Source organism: Nematostella vectensis, chromosome 1 (assembly GCF_932526225.1).
Source record: "Nematostella vectensis chromosome 1, jaNemVect1.1, whole genome shotgun sequence".
Classification (NCBI taxonomy): domain Eukaryota; kingdom Metazoa; phylum Cnidaria; class Anthozoa; order Actiniaria; family Edwardsiidae; genus Nematostella; species Nematostella vectensis.
Window position 1 is genome coordinate 17790388 of NC_064034.1, and position 21183 is coordinate 17811570.

At 38.3% G+C, this 21183-nt stretch overlaps 3 protein-coding genes and 1 long non-coding RNA gene across 5 annotated transcripts; 2 read left to right on the plus strand and 2 right to left on the minus strand.

The window, feature by feature from the left end:
- Window positions 1-4: 4 nt before the first annotated feature.
- Window positions 5-1019, minus strand: LOC125569244. The gene is made up of 2 exons (XR_007312393.1): window positions 911-1019; window positions 5-604 (listed from the first exon to the last, which is right to left on the minus strand). It is a non-coding gene; the product is annotated as an uncharacterized LOC125569244 (long non-coding RNA).
- Window positions 1020-1557: 538 nt separating this feature from the next.
- LOC5514449 (RNA exonuclease 1 homolog) lies at window positions 1558-10121 on the plus strand. The gene is made up of 13 exons (XM_001634542.3): window positions 1558-1821; window positions 2545-4349; window positions 4452-4526; window positions 4597-4863; window positions 4944-5172; window positions 5593-5733; window positions 6057-6170; window positions 6272-6345; window positions 7355-7459; window positions 7844-7959; window positions 8325-8463; window positions 9304-9424; window positions 9701-10121. The coding sequence occupies exons 1-13, from the start codon at window positions 1722-1724 to the stop codon at window positions 9796-9798; spliced, it is 3384 nt and encodes a 1127-aa protein (XP_001634592.3). The 5' UTR covers window positions 1558-1721; the 3' UTR covers window positions 9799-10121.
- On the minus strand, window positions 10069-13794 carry LOC5514450 (phosphatidylinositol N-acetylglucosaminyltransferase subunit Q). Of its 2 annotated transcripts, none has more exons than XM_048730833.1 (4): window positions 13681-13794; window positions 12218-12261; window positions 11278-11532; window positions 10069-10403 (listed from the first exon to the last, which is right to left on the minus strand). In XM_048730833.1, the coding sequence occupies exons 1-4, from the start codon at window positions 13785-13787 to the stop codon at window positions 10189-10191; spliced, it is 621 nt and encodes a 206-aa protein (XP_048586790.1). In that variant the 5' UTR covers window positions 13788-13794; the 3' UTR covers window positions 10069-10188. The 2 variants fall into 2 exon arrangements, with proteins under 2 accessions (XP_048586790.1, XP_032239975.2); XM_032384084.2 differs by having other exon boundaries at window positions 12218-13500; window positions 13681-13789.
- On the plus strand, window positions 13786-20835 carry LOC5514410 (cystathionine gamma-lyase). Its single transcript, XM_001634543.3, has 13 exons — window positions 13786-13944; window positions 17209-17290; window positions 17564-17659; window positions 17775-17887; window positions 18441-18524; window positions 18853-18900; window positions 19013-19070; window positions 19140-19217; window positions 19307-19459; window positions 19697-19818; window positions 19958-20010; window positions 20097-20163; window positions 20375-20835. Exons 1-13 carry the CDS (start codon window positions 13786-13788, stop codon window positions 20462-20464), a joined length of 1203 nt encoding a protein of 400 aa, XP_001634593.1. The 3' UTR covers window positions 20465-20835.
- The last annotated feature ends 348 nt before the right edge of the window (window positions 20836-21183 follow it).

Here is a 21183-nt window from a genome sequence, read left to right on the forward strand (position 1 = left end):
CGTCTTTTTGCCGTACATCATTTTAATGAAAGTATATCTCTTTCAACATTTGAATGGTTTGTTTTAATCTCCTAACTAACGCTAATATTATTGTACTAAACGCCGAGAAATCGCCAGGTAGTTATTGTCAGGGAAGTATATTGTCTTGTTCATTGATGACTACTTTCGTCGTTGACGTTTTAAAATTGTGTTGCGTCCACAACGTTGACAATTCCAAACCCATAAAAGAAATCGCCAAAAAAGTTAATGCTTTTCCAGCGTGTTGTCCGTGCGACTTGTTCGTCCTCAGCTGTCATCGTTAGTAAAGTCATGTGGAGGTGTGTAAAAGGCAGTTCTTGTACAGGTTTGTTTTGGTGTGGTTGTATAGCATCATCCGGGATTATCTTTGCCCTTGTCCTTGCCTTGTACACTCATCCGCGGCGACTATCATCGCAGCAAACGCGCATACCATCACAAGCAAACCAACAATCATAGGTATAATAGAGCTGAACATTGTGGAGGAGCTTTCGATGTTCTCGGCGTCGAAAGGGGAGGTTTGTGGTGATGTGTGGAGAGTGATCTAACACTACAACAAGTGAGTGCTGGCGGCAGGTATCGCGGGCACCTGTCACGGGAGAAAACTCGATAAGACGAATAAAGTTAATTATCGAATTTTTAAACAAATACTTAAACACAAAGAACCCCTTTGATCAACCACGTATCCAGGCTAAATAGTACGGGTAAACGCTAAGGCCTAGTTTAAACGTCGTATTTTCCATGAGCCGTATTCAATGCAACAATGAAAATGAGCCAGATGCAGCGCTTTGTCGTCATTTTCATGCATTTGCATTGAATACGGCTCATGGAAAGTACGACGTTTGTGCAGGGCCTAAGCCCGTCTTCATGATTTGTAAATATCAAAAGAGAAGACCTGCTATCTAACAAAAGCTAAATCCGCGGCCAGTGATTCTTGGCATATGAACACCCAGATGATGTACCCTAACTGGTTCACGGGTCATTTTATAATTTTTCGCCCCATGACAGGTGATCCAAAATAGGAGTCGGGATTCCGGCAATCTTGTATATGACATCAAATAATTTGATTTATCAAGTAGTCAACAATGCAAAAACAAGTCAAAGTCACATGGTCCACTAAATAGGTAAAGGCCTGTACTTGTCGTATATTTTTCAAGTTTCGCCGTGGTAAATTAACCAGAAAAGCTATATTATTACATAATATAATAAAACTAAAAACGGTTTTTTTTATGTAAGTGCGACTTATGCTACTATTTTGTGTTTTGACCACGAGATGTTAGTGGACCCGGAATATTTGATTGTACTAGAACATTGTGTAGTTCAAGCTTCAACTTCCAGCCTCAACCCCGACACACCTAGCACCCCTCTTGGTCTTATTAATGTCGATAGGAATGGTGGAAACGGAAACACTTTCGCCAATTGTCAAGAAGTTAGAGTGATGTAAACACACCGGTTTCAACTCCTTTGTTACTAAGGGTAAGTTGAAATGCGTTATGGATTGCACTGATTGCAGCTGGAGAATATTGACCGGTTATCCTGTGGTAAATTGCGCGGCTGCTTTGCTCAGTCAGTCGATCTTTGTTTTGAACGTGTGTGTGGGTATTTAGAACATTTTGGATCATTGATTCATATGAAAGGTTCACTAGTAATTCCTTCCTACTTAGACCATTCAAGCACCTTATAACAGGCTTTTTTACACTGAGGACATGTTCTCATCGGCCGGGTATTTTCGTAGCGCTAACTGCCCGTTTTTTCTCCATGGTCTTTGTCATAGGCCGTACTGCCATTTTCGACACGCGAAACCAGGTAAAACAGAGCTCCTTTCTTAGCTCACAATGGCTTTTAATTTCTTATAAGCTCTTAGCATTTGAAGCAATCTTGAATGATGCTACCGTCATGACCACACAAAGTTAAGAATTTATGTAATTCCATTCAACTACAAGTAACTACTGCCCAAGTCTATGAATTATTGATATGTTGGACATTGTCTCCTCACTTTTTTCTGTTGTTTAATGTACTTCAGCATCAGGGTCAATCAATGTGAATGCCGTAAATGATCTAGTAAACGCCTAGGGAGGATAGAGGGGGGGGGGGTTGCGTTAGATAGAGGGGGGCGTTTATTAGAGAGGGGTATTCATTTCAAACTTAAAGGGGGCATTCATTAGATAGGAGGCGTTCTTTAGATAGGGGGCATTTATTAGATCGTTTATGGTATGTGCATATACAAACAAACCATTTAAACCCCAACTAAAATTAGGTTTATTATCTTGTCAAGTTACCATCAAAAGTGTGAAAGAGTACACATGACCCTTGCATATGTGGGGGGGGGGGGGGGGAGAGTCCACCCCCTCCCACACACACACATTACAAACTTTTCTACACAATTCAGCCTCCCTTAATTGTTAGATATTTTTACTTACATTTAAAAATGTGGCCAATGTAACACTTTCTCAGGAAGATTCAGTTGAAAAGAAAAGATACATAAATTGTTTTGAAAATAAAAATGTTATTGCTATTTTCCTTTGCTAGGTAACAAGAATTCAAGTAATGCCCATGGAACTAAAAGCTCCTCATCAAATAAACAGACCAAGAAGAAAAAATATACACCCAATAAACAACCTCCTGGAATTCATACGAGGACAGAGAGTAATGATATCATAGCTATGCCAAATGCTGATCACATATCACCTGAAAAGGACAAAACAATTAAGGAACCTCACCCCCAAACTACTGCTCCATCCATTCTTGATTCCATCAACAAACTAGAGCAAGCTGTTGAAGAAGTGTCTGCAAGTTTACTAAGTCGACCTAAGAGAACATCATACTGTAGTGAAAGTTCTACCCACGATGCTGAAGAAAGACCAAGCAATTCAACCAAAGACACATCAGCAGTTTCAAAGGATTCCGGAGATGTTACAAATCAAGCAGCTAAGGATGTTGTAGTCAAAAGCGAAGCTATAGATGACTCACTAGATGATGACACACCTATTATTGTAGATTATAAAGAAAATGTAAAAAAGGTAATATATGACACAATAGAATTGAGCAGTGGGGATGAAGCAGAGACATCAAATGCAGACAAAGTTGGAAGTGAGGGTGAAAAGTTACACACCAAAAGGAAACACACTATTTCTAGCTTGGACCGACAAGAGCAACAGAATCAGCAAGAAAGTCCTAATCTTCAAAAGAATATAAATATTGTACTGGAAGATTGTGAAGTCCCTGAGCAAGTCAGGCTAGAAGATGATTCCCAAAATAAGGTCTCCACCAAGGCTAAATTGTTAGATATTTCAGACATTGTTAATGTTGCAGAAGGAAATCTAGAGGCTAAAGAATTAAAAGAAATAAAGAAAGAAAAGAATAATGATAGGAATGTGAAAAGCACTGAGCAAGAAAGAGATATTGCTAAGGTTACAGTATATAATAAAAAGGCCAAGAAATCAGTTTCAATAGATAAACAGACAATTAGTAGTGATAAACACAAGAAAAGCACACATATGAATAATGAGGTCAAGAAATCAGTCTCTTTAAAAATAAAGAAAGAAAAAACCACTGAACAACATAACAAAATTGCAAGTGCTGCAGATAAGGTAGAGGAGGTGAATGAGTATCATAGTGTAAATATTAAAAAAGAAAAGAAAGATAGGGAGCATAAAAGCAAAAAACTTAGTGAAAATATAGCCGACATGAAAGTTCCTGAGAAAATTTCACAGCAATGTGACCATGATAGAACATCAGTGAAGACACATTCATCTAAGGAAAAAGAACATGCAGCAAGCGATGGTACAAAAACAAAGAAAAAAGTTACTGTTGATAAAGCATTGGCTGATGTAGATTTTTTCTCTTGCAAAGATTCTAAGAAAAAAAAGCTTGGAAATTCTAGCAAGAAAACTTCTGAGAGTGAACTATCCAGTGCTATCAGTAAAAAAGAAAAAGAGCTAGAGCTTCTTAAAATGAAAGCCGCTAAGAGAAAAGCTGAAAAGTCCCCCAGTAGCACTAAAAAGGCAAAGATTTCTAGACATGAGGAGAAGCCTGCCAAAGACTTGCACAGTAGGAACTTGTTTGGGATTGAGAGTGATGACAGTCACCATAGCGGGCTCAATGATGTTTTCAGTGATGACGATGGCGGTGTCACAGAACAGCTGAAGGAGATCTTTGATGAGTTTGACCCATCTTCTATTGCCAGCCACCCTTTGAAAATCTCATTGGAGAGAAGCAAGAAAGAAGAATGTCTTGGTAAGATTACCCCGCCTGCCAAGCGCGAGAGACTACCAAGTGCTACAGGGTTACAGGGATTGGGGAAAAAGCAGAGGGTTGCACATTCACCTAAACATGTACGTGATGCTCGTAAGCCAGCATTTAACCCATAGAAACTATATTTTTATGTGGATAACCTGATTATTTTATTCTTCTTTATATATTTTTTTATATTGCAGCTATCTCCAAGGCTATCAAGTAATGCAAACCCAATTCGGCGATACCCAAAAACAATTGCACCCAGCCAAAGCCCAGTAAGTTATAATCGTGCATTTTAAATCGATCTTGATGGAGTTCTGAAGACCATTACTTGTTTGTCTTTAGATTAAAACAAACGCAGCACCATCTGAGTCAACAGTAATTGACCCTCTCCAAGCCAAGAGAAGAATTGCCCATGCCCCCAAAACACAGGCCCCCAAACCTAGTCCAGTTAAGACCAGCAAGCCTAATACCAGAGTAAACCTCCCCAGACCACGCATTCCTCTGGAGTATGGGGCCAAGGTTCCACAGAACATCCGGCAACGATACTTGGATAAGATAATTGATGAGCATTTGAGACTATGTCGAATAGAAAAGGTTGCCTATGAAAAAGTGAGTATTGATTGAAAAACAGCAAAATAGGCTTAATGGCTTATAGGAGTTTTATTTTGGATCTTTTTTGTTTTTTGAAGGCTTTGGAGGAAGAGAGCCAAATTTACAACCGTGCAACTCGTCGCCACATGTACATCAACCTGTGCATTAACTCTATCAAGAAACTCCGTGCCACACCCATTAGCATTAGCACAGCCACCCCTGAACTCACAAGCAGCACTTCCTCAGCTACATCAACTGCATCAGACAACCTACCAGACAGGCCACCTGACTCGGACAAACAAATTACGCAGGACTCGGCCCTTACGGGTTAGATAGTGCTTCCTATTAATGCTAATAACAAATTTTTATGATAATTGTGTTATGCCTTTGTTATGTTCGATAGGTTACACACACTCAGGTTTTACACAGTCACACACGAAGATATTTTTTCAATCATTTGTGATTTTTGTTGGCAGTTAAAATAACAATTGAAAACCAAGTAAATTTTGAAATTATGTATTTACAGCAGAACCTCGATTTACTATAATTTGGCCAGGCTGAAGGATGCAAATTGTTTGATATACTAGCATTTAGTTATATAGAGGATTTTTAAATAAAGGCTCCACTGTCCCACATTTTGAAGTAAAATACACATAAAAAATGCAGCAATACACACAGCAAACTTGAAATTTTGCCTCAGTCATCCATCAGTGAATTGAACTGAACTTCAATGCTGTTTCTTTGCAGAGGAGACTTTCTACAACCTACTCTGTACTTATCGTTTGACAGAGGAGGAGCTTGTACAAAATGGCTTTCCAAGACCAACATCAACCCCTGGCAAAGTCGTGTTCAAGCCACGGAAGGTCCAAAAAGTCACCCACAGTGACCGTAAGAGCTTACAAATGTATATTAGGGAAGGTCCAAAATGTTACCCACAGAAACCATAAAGTAAGAGCACACAATGTACACTATAATATGGAAAGTCCAGAAAGTCACCCAAAGTGACCATACAGTAAAAGCATGTCTATTAGGGACCCTGCTGCTTTGGTTTTGGTAAAAACAAAAAAATATATTGGTTTTACGATTTTTGGTTGTGTACTGCTTGAAGATATAATAAATCCTCTCTTAATTAGATGATAAGTTCAGTGGTTCCTACTGTAGTGGTACCTACTTAACTGTTAAGTGTTAATTATTATCCTGTTATTCGACAGCCAATCGTCGCACCTGCCATCGCTGTGGTAAGCCCTATTCTGTGCTAGATGATGGTACCCACATGCGACACGAGGAATGTGTCTACCATGTGGGAAGACTCCTCAGACGACGAGGTAATGCAAAACAAAACAGTACACTTTTCAGCATCAAAGGTAACATAAAAATTGCATATTTCTAATGTGTCAAGATACAAAATTTGATACCTTTCTTTCAGTTGCTGGTGAAGTGATCTCGTCCTACACATGCTGTGATGGAGATGCTGCAAGTCCTGGATGTGCAGTGGGCAAGGTGAACCTTGATCTTCCTGGTCTGGTCCTCCTCCTGGACATTTGATATCTGGTCTAATACTGCCTGGTCATTGATATCTGGTCTAAAAGTACCTGGTCATTTGATATCTGGTCTAATAGTACCTGGTCATTTGATATCTGGTCTAATAGTACCTGGTCATTTGATATCTGGTCTAAAAGTACCTGGTCATTTGATATCTGGTCTAATAGTACCTGGTCATTTGATATCTGGTCTAATAGTACCTGGTCATTTGATATCTGGTCTAATAGTACCTGGTCATTTGATATCTGGTCTAATAGTACCTGGTCATTTGATATCTGGTCTAATAGTACCTGGTCATTTGATATCTGGTCTAATAGTACCTGGTCATTTGATATCTGGTCTAATAGTACCTGGTCATTTGATATCTGGTCTAATAGAACCTGGTCATTTGATATCTGGTCTAATAGTACCTGGTCATTTGATATCTGGTCTAATAGTACCTGGTCATTTGATATCTGGTCTAACAGTGCCTGGTCATTTGATATCTGGTCTAATAGTACCTGGTCATTTGATATCTGGTCTAACAGTGCCTGGTCATTTGATATCTGGTCTAACAGTGCCTGTTCATTTTATATCTGGTCTAACAGTGCCTGGTCATTTGATATCTGGTCTAACAGTGCCTGGTCATTTGATATCTGGTCTAATAGTACCTGGTCATTTGATATCTGGTCTAATAGTACCTGGTCATTTGATTTCTGGTCTAACAGTGCCTGGTCATTTGATATCTGGTCTAATAGAACCTGGTCATTTGATATCTGGTCTAATAGTTCCTGGTCATTTGATATCTGGTCTAATAGTACCTGGTCAGTTGATATCTGGTCTAATAGTACCAGGTTATTTGATATCTGGTCTAATAGAACCTGGTCATTTGATATCTGGTCTAATAGTTCCTGGTCATTTGATATATGGTCTTATAGTGCCTGGCCATTTGATATCTGGTTTAATTGTCCTGGTCCTTTATTTCCAGGTGCATGTTTCTGAAGGGAAGAATGTAACCGAGGGGTTCATGACTACAATAGTCAGCCCTTTGAGTGGCAACCTCAAGAAAGTCTTCTCTCTTGATTGTGAAATGGTGACAATATTTATTTATGTGACAATAAATGATTTATGGTGTTGTTAGCTGTTGATGTGCACTCAGCATTCAGACTAAGCTAAGAAGATAGAGATGATGGATCGGTTTTACAATAAAGTAAACTAGGTGTTGGACGCCTGTTTGCCTAAGTATAAGACAAACATCCATGGTACAGTAATTGGTGAGATAAATAGTTATGAACAATGTTGATAAAACGTCAGCTCTGACTGGTCAGGAAGGCTGGTATTATGAACAACAGACACACAACTCAACCCTCACTTGCTCAATACTTTTTTGTTCATGGAAATACGGTGGATTGCTAGAGGAGAGACACATGCAAAAATTAGATCTATTGGTTAAATAGCAGTAATATATTATTTTCAGTGTTACACCAAGGATGGTTTGGAGCTAACACGTGTAACTGTGGTGGATTGGAAACTAGACAATGTGTATGATACGTTTGTTAGACCTGACAACCCCATACTTGACTACAATACCAGGTATGTTTTTAAGGGTGGCAGACGGAGAGGGGCGCTTGCCACTTCTTTTAAAAGTGAGGTGGCTATGGACCCCATTTAGCAATTTTTATTGACAATTTTAATTGACACAAATTTCATAGCTACAGTAGCATAAAGCTGTCATGATATTTTGGGTAATGCTGGTAAGCTATTAAAGCTTATGTCAAGCAGATAGTATGTTTCTCAGGTGATTATTGGATTATTTGCTGTGGCCATGGTAGTGTGAGCCACACTGTAAGATTTAATATTTGCAAAACACACTTCTTCTAGCAACGTTTGTAGCATCATTAATATCATGTTTACTGATCATTTATATCATGTATACTAATGTGGCATTACTATTTTAGGTTCAGTGGAGTGACAGAAGAGTGTCTGAGGGGTGTGACCACAAGCCTGCGTGAGGTTCAAGCAGTGCTGCTGAGCATGATTCACAGAGACACCATTTTGGTAGGACACAGTCTGGAGAGTGACCTCATAGCTCTCAAGGTAACTGAAGCAAATGACTTAGGTCTAGAGTGACCTCATAGCTCTCAAGGTAACTGAAGCAAATAACTTAGGTCTAGAGTGACCTCATAGCTCTCAAGGTAACTGAAGCAAATGACTTAGGTCTAGAGTGACCTCATAGCTCTCAAGGTAACTGAAGCAAATGACTTAGGTCTAGAGCGACCTCATAGCCCTCAAGGTAACTAAAGCCAATGACTTGAGTCTAGAGCGACCTCATAGCCCTCAAGGTAACTGAAGCAAATGACTTGGGTCTAGAGTGACCTCATAGCTCTCAAGGTAACTGAAGCCAATGACTTGGGTCTAGAGCACCCTCATAGCTCTCAAGGTAACTGAAGCATAACCACCACTGGACACCGTCCATGGGTGGATCTAGGAGTTGGCCAAGCAGCTGCAGCCCCCATATTTCAGAGATTTTGCATAAAATATAAACAATTTAAAGTAAAAAAAAAAAAAGAAAACAGAAAGGAACAATGAATCCCCAATGGCCCCTTTTGTTGAAATCCTTGCTTCAGCCCATCCCTTGGTTTTTCAGGGAAAAAGTGATATTGATGCTGCTACCCTTAAAAGTACCACAGAAGCCCTAAAAACTATTCATTTCTAAGAGAAAAACATATTTTTTTCTAATAAATAGAAAAAATACCTGAGGCCCGATTTTGACCCCTAAAAATACGACAAGCATCCCTATCAAGTCGACATGGGAACCCCCCCCCCCCCAGCCCATCCTTACTGGAACTTAAAGCAGTCTCCTGTTTGTGGCTCCAATGCACTGTTTCATTTAGTTATATTTCTAAAGCATTGACTATTGTTTGGTGTTTTTTCTAGCTGGTTCACAGCAGTGTTGTGGACACATCTGTAGTGTTCCCTCATCGTCTTGGACCTCCATACAAACGAGCCCTGCGTAACCTGACCGCTGAACACCTCAAACAGATTATACAAGACAATGGTATGTACTGCCAACCTGTGTAATCCCAACACTGAGTATATCAAAATTAAGCAAAATAATGTTACGTCCCTGCGATATGATTACCCAAAACACAAATATAAATCCTAAATGCTTGCTTAAGCTGGCCACCTATAACAGATCACACATTACATTTAGGTGCAGTAGAAGATGGTGTACAATATGTACAATTAAATTATCTCCTTTAATGGTGATGTGTGCAAATTCTCTCCTTTAAATTTAAATCTAATGATGTTATTTTTCATAATTTCTATTCAGAGGCTGGTCATGACAGCTACGAGGATTCAAAGGCTTGTCTAGAACTTATGCTTCACAAGGCACAAGAGGACCTCAAGAAGAAAGAGAGGCATCAATAAATAACAACAATTTAAGGGAATAACAGAAGAAGGACTTCTACTGTAAGAGCTCTGTGAAAAGTTCTAAATCATGGAAAATGCCAAGATCTCAAGAACAAAGGCAGCACAATGAACATGTGGTGGGAGATATTAAGAGTAATAATAAAAAAAATAGAGCTCTGTGCTAAATTTTACACCATGAACTTTGCCAAGCAATTTCTCAAAGCCCTTTGTCATAATTGAACAAATCAAAGTTATCTGTTATAAATCAATACATACAACACAAGACTGTAAATGGCTGTTTTTGTTTAATGTACAGAAATAAAAGCAAGGTTAAAATGTTGTATAATATTGATTTGGCTGGTGTTGATGTAGAAGATAAAATGTGATCTTTTTTATACTGTACATCCATCAATCTCTTTTTATCCATGGATAGATCAGGTGTCCTTTCAGCAACTTGGTAAATAGTATCCCCCATCCCCCTGGGGTGTCCCCTCTGTCAGGGTTTGACTCCTCTCCAAGAGACCAAGCAAATAGCTCTGTCAATGCAAGTGGCTTGTTATGTAGTTTGAGGTAGAGAGAAGAAGTGTGTTGAGGAACAGAGATCAGGTCTAGTTTAATACCACCTGTTGAACAAAAAATATATATGGTGTGAATTAAGATTATAAATTTGCTATGTTAAACAAAAGGGCCCCAAAACAATGCTTAAAGTAACTGAGTTTGTAGCTTTAAATTCCTTGACCATTAAAGTTACATTACTAGACGGTAAACCTAGATAGGCTACAGGCGAGGTGTATAAACCTACAAGGTTCAAAAAGTATTTTGTACGCCTCTGGCTTTTGCTCCAATGAAGGGCTAAACTAGAAACCTCAGCACAACTACCCTGTTTCACAGAGGTGTATGACATACTTTTTCAACCTTGAGATGATTTATGGCTTGTCTACAACATGCCTGTTAACCACCCAGTTTTTTTTTCTACAGCTTGTCTGTAGTCTTTCTAGTTATACCATATATCTAAAGCAGTCTTATTTAAAAGGAGAATTTGAAATTGAAAAGGTATTTATAAGAAGAGCTATCCACTCTATTAGCTGACTGTAATTAGGAAAACATCCAAATGATGGAGGCCCTGATTGTGTGTAATTATATGGCAACAAATAAAACAATAATGCTGATGGCAACAGTGATGACATTATTTGTATTTTTAAAATAAAACATAGATATGATAGTGTTGTATGTCATGGTGATTGTATGATGATGACTGTACTTCCGGTCGATTACGTTACAATCTTCGATGATTTTTAATGGAAAACGTGAAAAATAATTCAAAATATTGAAAGCAGTGTGTATATTGCAAGTTTCTTCGATGATGTGATTGATAATTTAGAGCGGATGGCATGTTAAATATCTCCGATTCTAATAGATTCTTTTGTCTTTTAACGGAAGTGAACTGGTGACAATGCGGCTTTAAATGTATTGTTTCAGGGCACTATCATCTCTAACCTGGCAACATGCTTGGCTTGAAAATAAGCAGAATCAGGGCAAACATAGGCAGCTTGTTACAAGTGTACTTTAACTCCTCCAAAATGGCCTTTATCAGTAGCACCAGCAGTCGTAGGGAGGTGAACACGACATAGAACAGAGTAGTTGTAGGAAGGAGGAAGAACAGAATGGTGAAGATCAGAGTACCAGCAAACAAGCGATCTACATCATGGGGGAGGCTGTCAATGCGCTCATGAAGAATGTTGTGCTTCTTCCCTGAAAAAAAGTTGTGCATGTTGAAATTTGAGGGGCTACATGTGCATGGCATATCATTGTTAGAATCAGTAACATAACCTTTGTAGCAAGCATTTCTACCGGTTAGCTGTAAGTTTGACATAGCGAAAAAAATTACCAATCCAAAACTGGGGCAAGTAACTTTTTGTCCAGTCAAACTCTTGCTAAATCAAACTTTTCTTTCCTTGAGAAACCATAGAATCACTTGTTATAAAACCCTTGCTATACTATGTAGGCTACTAAGGAGAGGAGGTCAAACAACTGTACTTTCTTGGTACCCAGTTATTTACCAGATGAAGTAAGTTCTGTCATACACCCCCTTCCCTACATGACTTCTATCTGTAATTATTTCTTTTTAAATGAGGTAATGGGTCCCGTCATATCTCCTCAGGGACCACTTTTTCAGAGAAGCTGGCGGGTTCTGCTGTAGCCTCCTAGGGAGCCATTTTTTAGAGGATGAAGTGGGAACCCTCTCTTTTAGAGGAGATGGGAGGTCCCATTATCTACCCTCTACAAGGTACCCATGATCCCATGTGAGATTAAAAAAAGGTGTTCACACTTGTCATTTAATTCCTATTAAGTTGCAATGAAATAAGCAGGAGCAGACAGATGAAAATAGCTGGTGGGAGATAATGCTGCACCTTTGGGGACTTGTCTCAAACCTTACCTGTGAACAGCCTAGCCAAAGAAACCATCCCGTAGACTTGCAAGCTATACAGTCGTGCAGCATACACATAGAAACAATATATGTGAATGGTAAGGACAGAAAACACATCAGATGCAAGAGATATGAGGAACGTCAATCCAAGACACCCCAACAAAACACAGATCCATAGGAATGCCTGCAAATGAGGTTGAATTGCTTGCAAGTAGTTCTGCCATAGGTAGATATGGTACAGAAAAAACTTGCGCAAAAAGTCAGCAAGCTGTGTGTTGAGCTTTAATCCAGCTGGTACGCCTGTCATCCAGTAGAGTAATTCACTCAAAAGGTGAACAACTTGCTCTGAATTTTCTTGTAAGGCCACAGTGAAGTGCTTAATTCTTCCACTTGAGGTCAGGAAATACACAAATACTAGGCCAAGAAAAATGTCCATCATTACTCCCAACAGGAAGTTCCCAGTACATATCACAATTCTTTGTTTCTGATGGAGTTTTTGAGTGTGAAGGCTCGTCTTACCGTGATTTGAAGAACAGTTTGTTTTGATCCCACAAATGAGATTTTTGACTTGAGAAAAGCGTAATGAAAATTGCTGGAAGGTAGAGGGAAGTGTCAAAATATACTGAAATATTCTTGATCTATAAATAGACTTTATAGGTAATTCCAAGCGAGTAATCTTTTTGGGAACGATGGCGAGAAACATCAGACTAGATAGCCATGACGGCCAGTTGAGCTTTCGTGGTTTCTCTAGCGTAATCGTAGACTTAATTGCTTGTTCTGCATCTCTAGACTTGTTAATATACTCTAGTAGTTTTTTGATATCGGATGAACAATTCCATTCCTCTAGCCTGGGCAATTTCAATAATTTTTCATGTTTATTACTTCCGGTTTGGTCTGTGGTGGACTTCCCCATGTTTAATAGTTCATCAGACAGATAGCAGCTAGACAAAGGCTGGTCATAAAGAATAACTACTAATTCCTTGCATTTTGGGTACACCACGGGTACATGGACCTCTTTGTGCTTGCGCAAAGACAGCGGATATCCTTTCTCGTCCATTTCCCATGTGCCCATGACACTCCCCAAATGATAAGGGACATCCTTCGCACACTTCTCTGGGACAATGGTGACGACACAAGCTATTGAACGGTCGAGATTCTTCCACCCGATTAACACACCACTTGGGTGGCTCAGGCAATGTGTCGGGAATAAGATCAACATGGTAAATTGTGCACAAAAAAATAGACGAATCACTCTCTTGATGTAATCTTCTCCGCCATATTGGATACACAGGCTACCCAAGCAGAGAAAATGGTTAGATCCTCTAGCACAGGAAACCCAAATCATAACAGTTGGGTATAATTTGTAAAATTTTATTTCAGTTTGTTTCTTAAAGAGTAGAGAAATGTTAGAAAATATGAAAACATGAAGAACTATTTCAGTTATTTTGAAAGTATTTTCAGACCCAACTTACCTCAAATGCTTTTTCAGCGACCCTAGACCACAGGAAGCCCAATGTTCTACATCATACGTGACGTAACAGCTCTTATTCCTTTTCACGTGGCGCGAGAAGATCATCATGGCTGACCAAATAAAATCGAATTTAGAGGCTTTCGAGCATTTTGGAACCTTAGCAATCCACGCAGGGCAAGAACCAGAGAAATGGACGTCAAGAGCCGTGGTACCGCCGATTTCGTTGTCTACTACATTCAAGCAAGATGCACCCGGCGTTTATAAGGTAATAAAAAGTTCGAAGCTTTTGTTTGTACTACGAAGAAACCCTGCTATATTATCCTTGAAGCCGTATGCAATATCGTAGTGATGAGTGAATGTTGAATCCGTGTTCCTGATTGAGAGATCCCATAACGATCAATTTCTGTTCCGTTATGTCAGCCACGTCATCGATTGGTTTTCTAAAGTTGTGTTTTGGAGGTGTGTGGCCCATTGTTATAGCGGAGCCAGCTGAGCGCGGAGCGCGGAGCTCCATAGGTATAGAAATATGGGTATAACTATGCGACTTGGTTTTGTGGTCATTGCACGGGTACCCTGTGGTGTCACTCGCCAGCCAGTCAGTCAGCCGCGCAACTCCCAGGCCTCACTCGGCTCCGTAGTGGCGGCTAAATACAAGCACGGAGCAAGGGAAAAGTTCTTGTCATGCGTTGATTATTTCTTTTTGCCTCAAATTTTGTGACTTAAGAATAAAGTCAACTAGAGGAGATCTACTAACATTCATTCACGCCAAGATTTATGTAAGGATATGTCTGGTTTTTGCTAGTAAATTTAAGTAATAGTTCACATTAAAAAGCGAACACAACCACAAGAAAGCAACAAAATGCAAGGTGAGTTTCAGACGATGATTTGTATTGTCTATTGAGGATATGACAGTTATTGGACTTTTTGTTGTCCTTTTTGTTTGCTTTGAGAATGAGCATAACACCTTTTGTTTTGACATTCTTTGTTCTATCATTATTCTTGATTCTGTTGAAATATTTCATAACAGCTAACCATTATCGTGTTGCATTTGTCATATACTGGTAAAGAAGACAGTTCTTGTCTTTATATCATGTGCTCTTAGTCCTGAGAAGATACATATCCTTAGAAGATACAGCAACTTTTTCAACTTACAAGAGAAATTTTCCTTACCGAGGATAAAAACAAAACAAAATTCAACCCCTATTGCCAATATGTATTGTTGTTATTGTCTGCATCTTACATCTCATGTGTTTATTTTTTTTTTAAATATTTGTGGAAATTAGTCAGATTATAAATGTCTTGATGAAAAGATTGTTTTGAAAGAAATGTTACTCTTTTATGAACCAGGGACTACCTGAGGGCCAAGATGAATGCTAAAGACTGGAAGACATGAGAATTGAAAACCATGTCTTGAAAGACATGTCTGAAAGACAGTCGGGAGTTCTTATTCACTAGTCATTTGATACCCCCACACACATGGTCCCAGGAAAGGGTGGGGGATTAGACTTTAATAAAAGCCTGTTTCCAAGTTAAGAGTCAAAAACAGTCAATACCACCACCCCTCTTGATATATTCTGGTTAAAAAGTAATCTAAAACCCCACCTTAACCCCTGACTTCCCCAGGACCATAAGGGAGGGGGCTCAAATGACTAGGGCATTCTATGTGATTCAGCAGTACACACTCAATAGGTTTTTTTTAGAACAAGATACTTATATTATATAAAACTAAAAACATAATTTTGCTTTTTAAATAATAAATCTGTAACAAAAACAGTTTTCTATTAACCTAAAGATAATGGGAAAGGGGATATTTTAGGAAAGTACTAAATATAATTATCACATTTTATTGTTATTATATTTTCTTTTCAAACATTTAAAGAAGAGTCATATTTCTTCCTTTTTCTTCTCCCTGTTGACTATTTTTATGCAATTGATGCTTTTTGCTATTTCCCCTCTACACCAAAAATAAATTAATAAACAGATTTGATTTTTAAATTAGAAATTTTCATTTAGTACTTTCACTTATATCTTCTTTTTAGGATTCCCTTTCCAAGTCTCTTTTCCATTACATGTATTTTAAAGGTTTAGATTTATTTCATTGGAATGGTTGGATCCAGGGTTTCTAAAAACACCAAAATATAATGCATTACTGGATGTATATTTGTAGATATTAATTCCCATGGGGATGGAAAATCACCACTTAAAATGGTACATTAAAACTTCAGTATTGCATCTTATCTAAAATTGTGTCTGACACTATAGTCTATCTTTGAAATCCTGTTTCATCCATTACTTGTTCTTCGCAAGGACAAAGCTTGTCAGAATGTAGCTTTACAAATGTACATTAATGGTACTTTTATTAAGGGAAGGGTTTTTTAGGGCAAGATACTTAAACTTGATAACACTAGCAACAACCTTGTTCTTTTTCAATGATAGAATTCTGTTCACATAGCTTGGATAGCATAGACATGGCCTCTTTAGAGGCCTGTGGTGATGAAAGGGTTAAGATAATGGGAAAGGGGAAATGTCAAGAAATGCTCAATCAAATTATTTTCATTACTGTCATATTTTTTTCAACAAACCTTTCAAGTTGAGTCAGTTCCCTTTATATCTCCTCTCCCGTCGACTATTTTTTAGTCAATTGATATTCTTTGCTTCCTCTCTACCCCAAACATAGATCAATGAAAGGGTTTGGTTTGAAATTAGAAGCTAGCATTTTAGCATTGTCAGTGAAGCCTTAGATGTTTTTTTAGGATTTGCTCCCAAAATAAATCTGTTTTTTCTTCATTGCATTCATTTTGGAGTAGGCCACCAACAACAAGGCCACTATATGGTAAATGGTGGGTGCACCAATATGTAATGCATGAAAGGAGATATATTTTTGGATTTTAATTTCCAAGACATTTTTCTGAATATTCGGTCCAATGAAGGAGAGAATCGCCAAAAACAATACATAAAAATTACAGTATGGCATCTAAACAGTCTAAATATATTATTTCAAATCTTTGGGATGCTGTTACATCCATGACCTATTCTGCACAAGGGCAAAGCTTGTCGGAGTATTGTTTTGATTGAAAAAAAATATTTATAATGGAACTTCTATGATGGGACATAAGAATTTGCCATTAGACTCTTGACAACTTTGACAGCCATATTCACACCAGGAATTGTGTTTGTTAACTTTGATGTACTGCATAATTTAAATTATTGAATAAGGCCTGGATCCATTTGGTTCTGGTACAATAAATAAATCTCAGTAAAGAGCAGGATCCTAGATTCCCTAAAAATACCTCAATCAGTCAACACAGAAGGTGTTCAATGCTGGCTCCGCTTTTAGGCAGTGCCTAAATTTATATATTATACCTCATGGAATATCAAATTGTAGCCTAGCTTGAATCTCCATATCAATTGAAACTTGGACAAGTTTCCATGGTAAAAAGGGATCCCTGTGGCAGTGCTAAAATAGCTGGAAAGGCAATTCCTTTACACTATTAAATACTTATTTTGTGTTTTTTTTTATATATCTTAGCAATATGAGTATTCTAGATCTGGAAACCCAACGAGAACCTGCTTTGAAGAGTGTGTAGCTGCACTGGAAGGGGGCAAGCATGGTGAGTAATCAATGTCTGTAACCATAGAGTGTCAGATGAACCTCTGATTGATCTTTTTGGGTCAGCTAAAACAAAAAAAAATCATTGGCTGTCATGAATGCATAATGAAAAGCTAGAAGTGCATATTCCAAATTTATATTTCCAGTTTCACCCATTTTTTTCGCCTGGCCCTTAGGCTAATTGCTTTATTTTTAAGTGTGAAAGAGACATATTAAATATGACCAACTGGACATATCTTCCAGTTTTATAATGCTTGTTTACTTGTTTTTGTAGGCATTGCCACATCGTCTGGTTTGGCTGCCACCATGCTTCTCGTGCACACTCTTAAGTCAGGAGATCACATTGCTTGCATTGATGATGTTTATGGTGGTATGTAATACAGCACCACTTAAAATTACACAGAATAAAAACATATGATATTGATGATTGCATGTAGGTTTATATATAACAATAAAGGCCTAACAGTAATTTTTTTATATCGCAGGTACAAACCGATACTTCAGCCGTATAATGACTCCCTCGATGGGCATTGAAGTCACTTTTCATGACTACACAAATTTGGACAATCTAAAAAAAGCAATAAAACCAAACACCAAGGTCAGATTGTACAATACATCTCCTGGGGGGGGGGACTCTCCAAAAAAGTAGACGGGGGTGCTTGACCTATCTTTTAGGGTATAAAATTCTTACCAACTGCTATTTCTTAGGGTGTGTTTAGGATTTTTCCGATTCTGCTATCTTTTAGTGGTTTTCACTCTGAATGAGGAGGATTTTTCCGATTCTGCTATCTTTTAGGGTGTCTCACGCTAGATGACGGCCCAATCGTTTGAAACGTATTTTACAATACGTTTAATACTTTCGACTTTTTTGTCGGTTACATAAAAATACAGGATCCGTCAGCCAATTAAAACAAGCATTGTTTTTTAATGCTTTTTTAATCTCTCAGTGTTAAAATTTCCTTTGACCACACCCAATGTGCTATTTCTTAGGGATAAGAATTGTTGTTGATCACGCCCTTAGTGCTATCCCTTAGGGTCAAAATTGATTTTGCTGTCGAGCACCCCCGTCTGTTTTTCTCATAGTCCCCCCCCCCCTCCCGGGATACATCTGTTTGCTGAATACCCTATTTCTAATTTGAATATAATTTCAGATGGTCTGGGTAGAAACTCCGACCAACCCAACACTAAAGCTGACTGACATCCAAGGAGCAGCAGACATTGTTCATCAGCATGAGGTGAATCTTCAATAGTTTTTTGTTTGTTGTTTCAATTATTATGGAAAATGCATAGGATACTTAAGAGGGACTAGACAATGCAGCCTAGAACATTACTATGGACAATAGCTCCCTTTCAGCTCTACTGGAAATCCTGTTATTTTCCATTAAGTAACTTTCTGTGAAGGCATTTGGTATCCAGAACGGAAGGAAGACTTAAATATCAATATTCATTTTTAGAAATGCCTTTCTATAAAAAAGTACACTTTTGGAGTTATTGTCATGCGTGACATGTCTCCCAAGACCTTTAAATATGTGCTTAATATTAACATATGGATTATGTCCATAGGGTGTGATGATGGTGGTGGACAACACCTTTATGTCCTCGTACTTCCAGGTATTATATCAGTGGTATTTTTTAAAGTATTCTGATGCTGGAAATTTATCCAACTGTAATCCCTGAAACAATTGTTTTGATTCCTTTTTTTTTATTTTGCTGAACATTTCAGAGACCACTGTCTCTTGGAGCAGATGCTGTTATGCACTCCGTCACCAAGTATATGAATGGTAATCACATAGTTTCTGGCATTTATTGGATTCTTTCTCTTAGCTGATGTCATGTTGGTCTTTCTCCAGGACACTCTGATGTGTGCATGGGTGTGATCGCAACAAATAACGATGAGCTTGCCAAAAAGCTTAAGTTCCTTCAGTTTGGTAAGTGCACAGTGCTTTCTACAACTAGCAAGTCACAATAAACAAATACAGCTAAACTCATGTTGTTAATGAAATTTCCTTTTTTGTAGCTTCTGGACCAGTGCCTAGCCCATTTGACTGCTATCTTGCCAACCGTGGTCTGAAAACACTGCATGTACGCATGCGAGAACACGAGAGAAATGCTAAAGCAGTGGCCAGCTTTCTCGAAAAGGACCCCAGAGTCACGGCTGTAAAGTACCCAGGTGAATAGCAGCATTAGCGTTTTGTAATAGAAGCTTTGAAAACCTAGGCACATAGTAGAGGGTGGGTACAAAGAGTATACTTTGGTCTTTTCTTATGAAAGAATCAACCATCTAAGTTGGCCTGAAACCATATATACCGTATTCTAGGTCATTTGATTGACTTTTGCTGTCATAAGGGCAAAGCATATAAGTGCTACTTCTCAATTCAAATCACCACATTTTGTTTATGCATTGTAGGTCTCCAATCTCACCCTCAGCACGAACTTGCCAAACGTCAGATGACTGGTTTTGGTGGAATGGTGACATTTTACATCAAGGGAGACCTCAACACTGCCACAGAGTTTCTTAAACAAGTCAAGGTATGTTTATATGAAATGTAATTGAAAATTACAAAATGGCATTTTGGTGGGTTATAAGATGTTAAGTAACAACAAAAATAACTTGAGATTTCCAGTGTTAGCTTTGCATGAATAAGCAATGTGTATTTTTGTCTTCTAGGTTTTCACCCTTGCTGAAAGTCTGGGTGGCTTTGAAAGCCTGTGTGAGCATCCGTAAGTAAATAGAAACTTGTCAACTTTGTTTTAAAAGAAAGTGATGGCAAACTGTTGGACTCCATCAAACACTCTTTGTTCTACAGAGCTGTTATGACACATGCATCTGTCCCACCGGCCCAGAGGGAGGTACTAGGCATCTCAGACACGCTGGTGAGTGAACACTTTCTTTTTTTAGTCTTGCCTGTTGTAATCTCCCCTGCCTGGTATGATTCAGGGTCTGGTATTTTTGGGGAGTGTCAGTGCTGTTATTATAAATCTTTTTTGAAATTATTTGCTTTGGTTGTCTGTTGGTGGGATTTCATATGATGTGGAGCTTTGTTAATTGATTTGTAAGGACTAATTAGGCTTTTGTTTCATCTAGATTCGTCTATCAGTTGGACTTGAAGATACCAAAGACCTTATAAATGACTTGGACCAAGCACTAGCAGCTGCTGTAAGGGACAGCCAGTGATGAAACAATTTTGAACATTGTTTTGTAAAAATTAGGAAATTAAATGTTAGACAGCTGCTAAAACTTCTTCAAAAAAACTAGAATTACACTAAACAGAGCAGGTAGTAAATTTGGCTTGCCTGATGTGTTTCCCTATGATCTCTTTCCTTTTCCTCATCTCAATATTTAACAACACAACCATCACTAAATTATCAACACCACCAGCATCATCATCATCATTGCCACTATCGTCACAATTATTATTTTAAACATTATCATTATTATCACACACAGCATCATCACCATTTTTATCATGATCACCATCATTATGAATTATCATCACCATCATTATTATTACCAGAGTTTGTCAACTAAAATCAATCTAAAGTCTACATCGTTTTTTGGTGTATAATATGTACCAATGTTAGGTGGGCAAAGATGATGGCACGCATTTCGTTCTCATCCATTATTTTTCTTGCGTCTCATTTCATTATTTGGCTACAGGTCTCACTTGTTCTTTATGAACCTGAATAGCCTGCGTACCATTTTTCTCACCCGGTATCTGCGATATCCTTGCTCGCCACTAGCAAAATCACAGGCTTACCAACCTCTCAGTCAGTCATCAGTCAATCTCAGTAACTATCTCGAATATTTTCACTATTGATCACCTCCTATAATTGTCATATAATGGTCTTTATATCCTAGAATAAAGGTCACAATAAACTATCACTGCTTTGTGA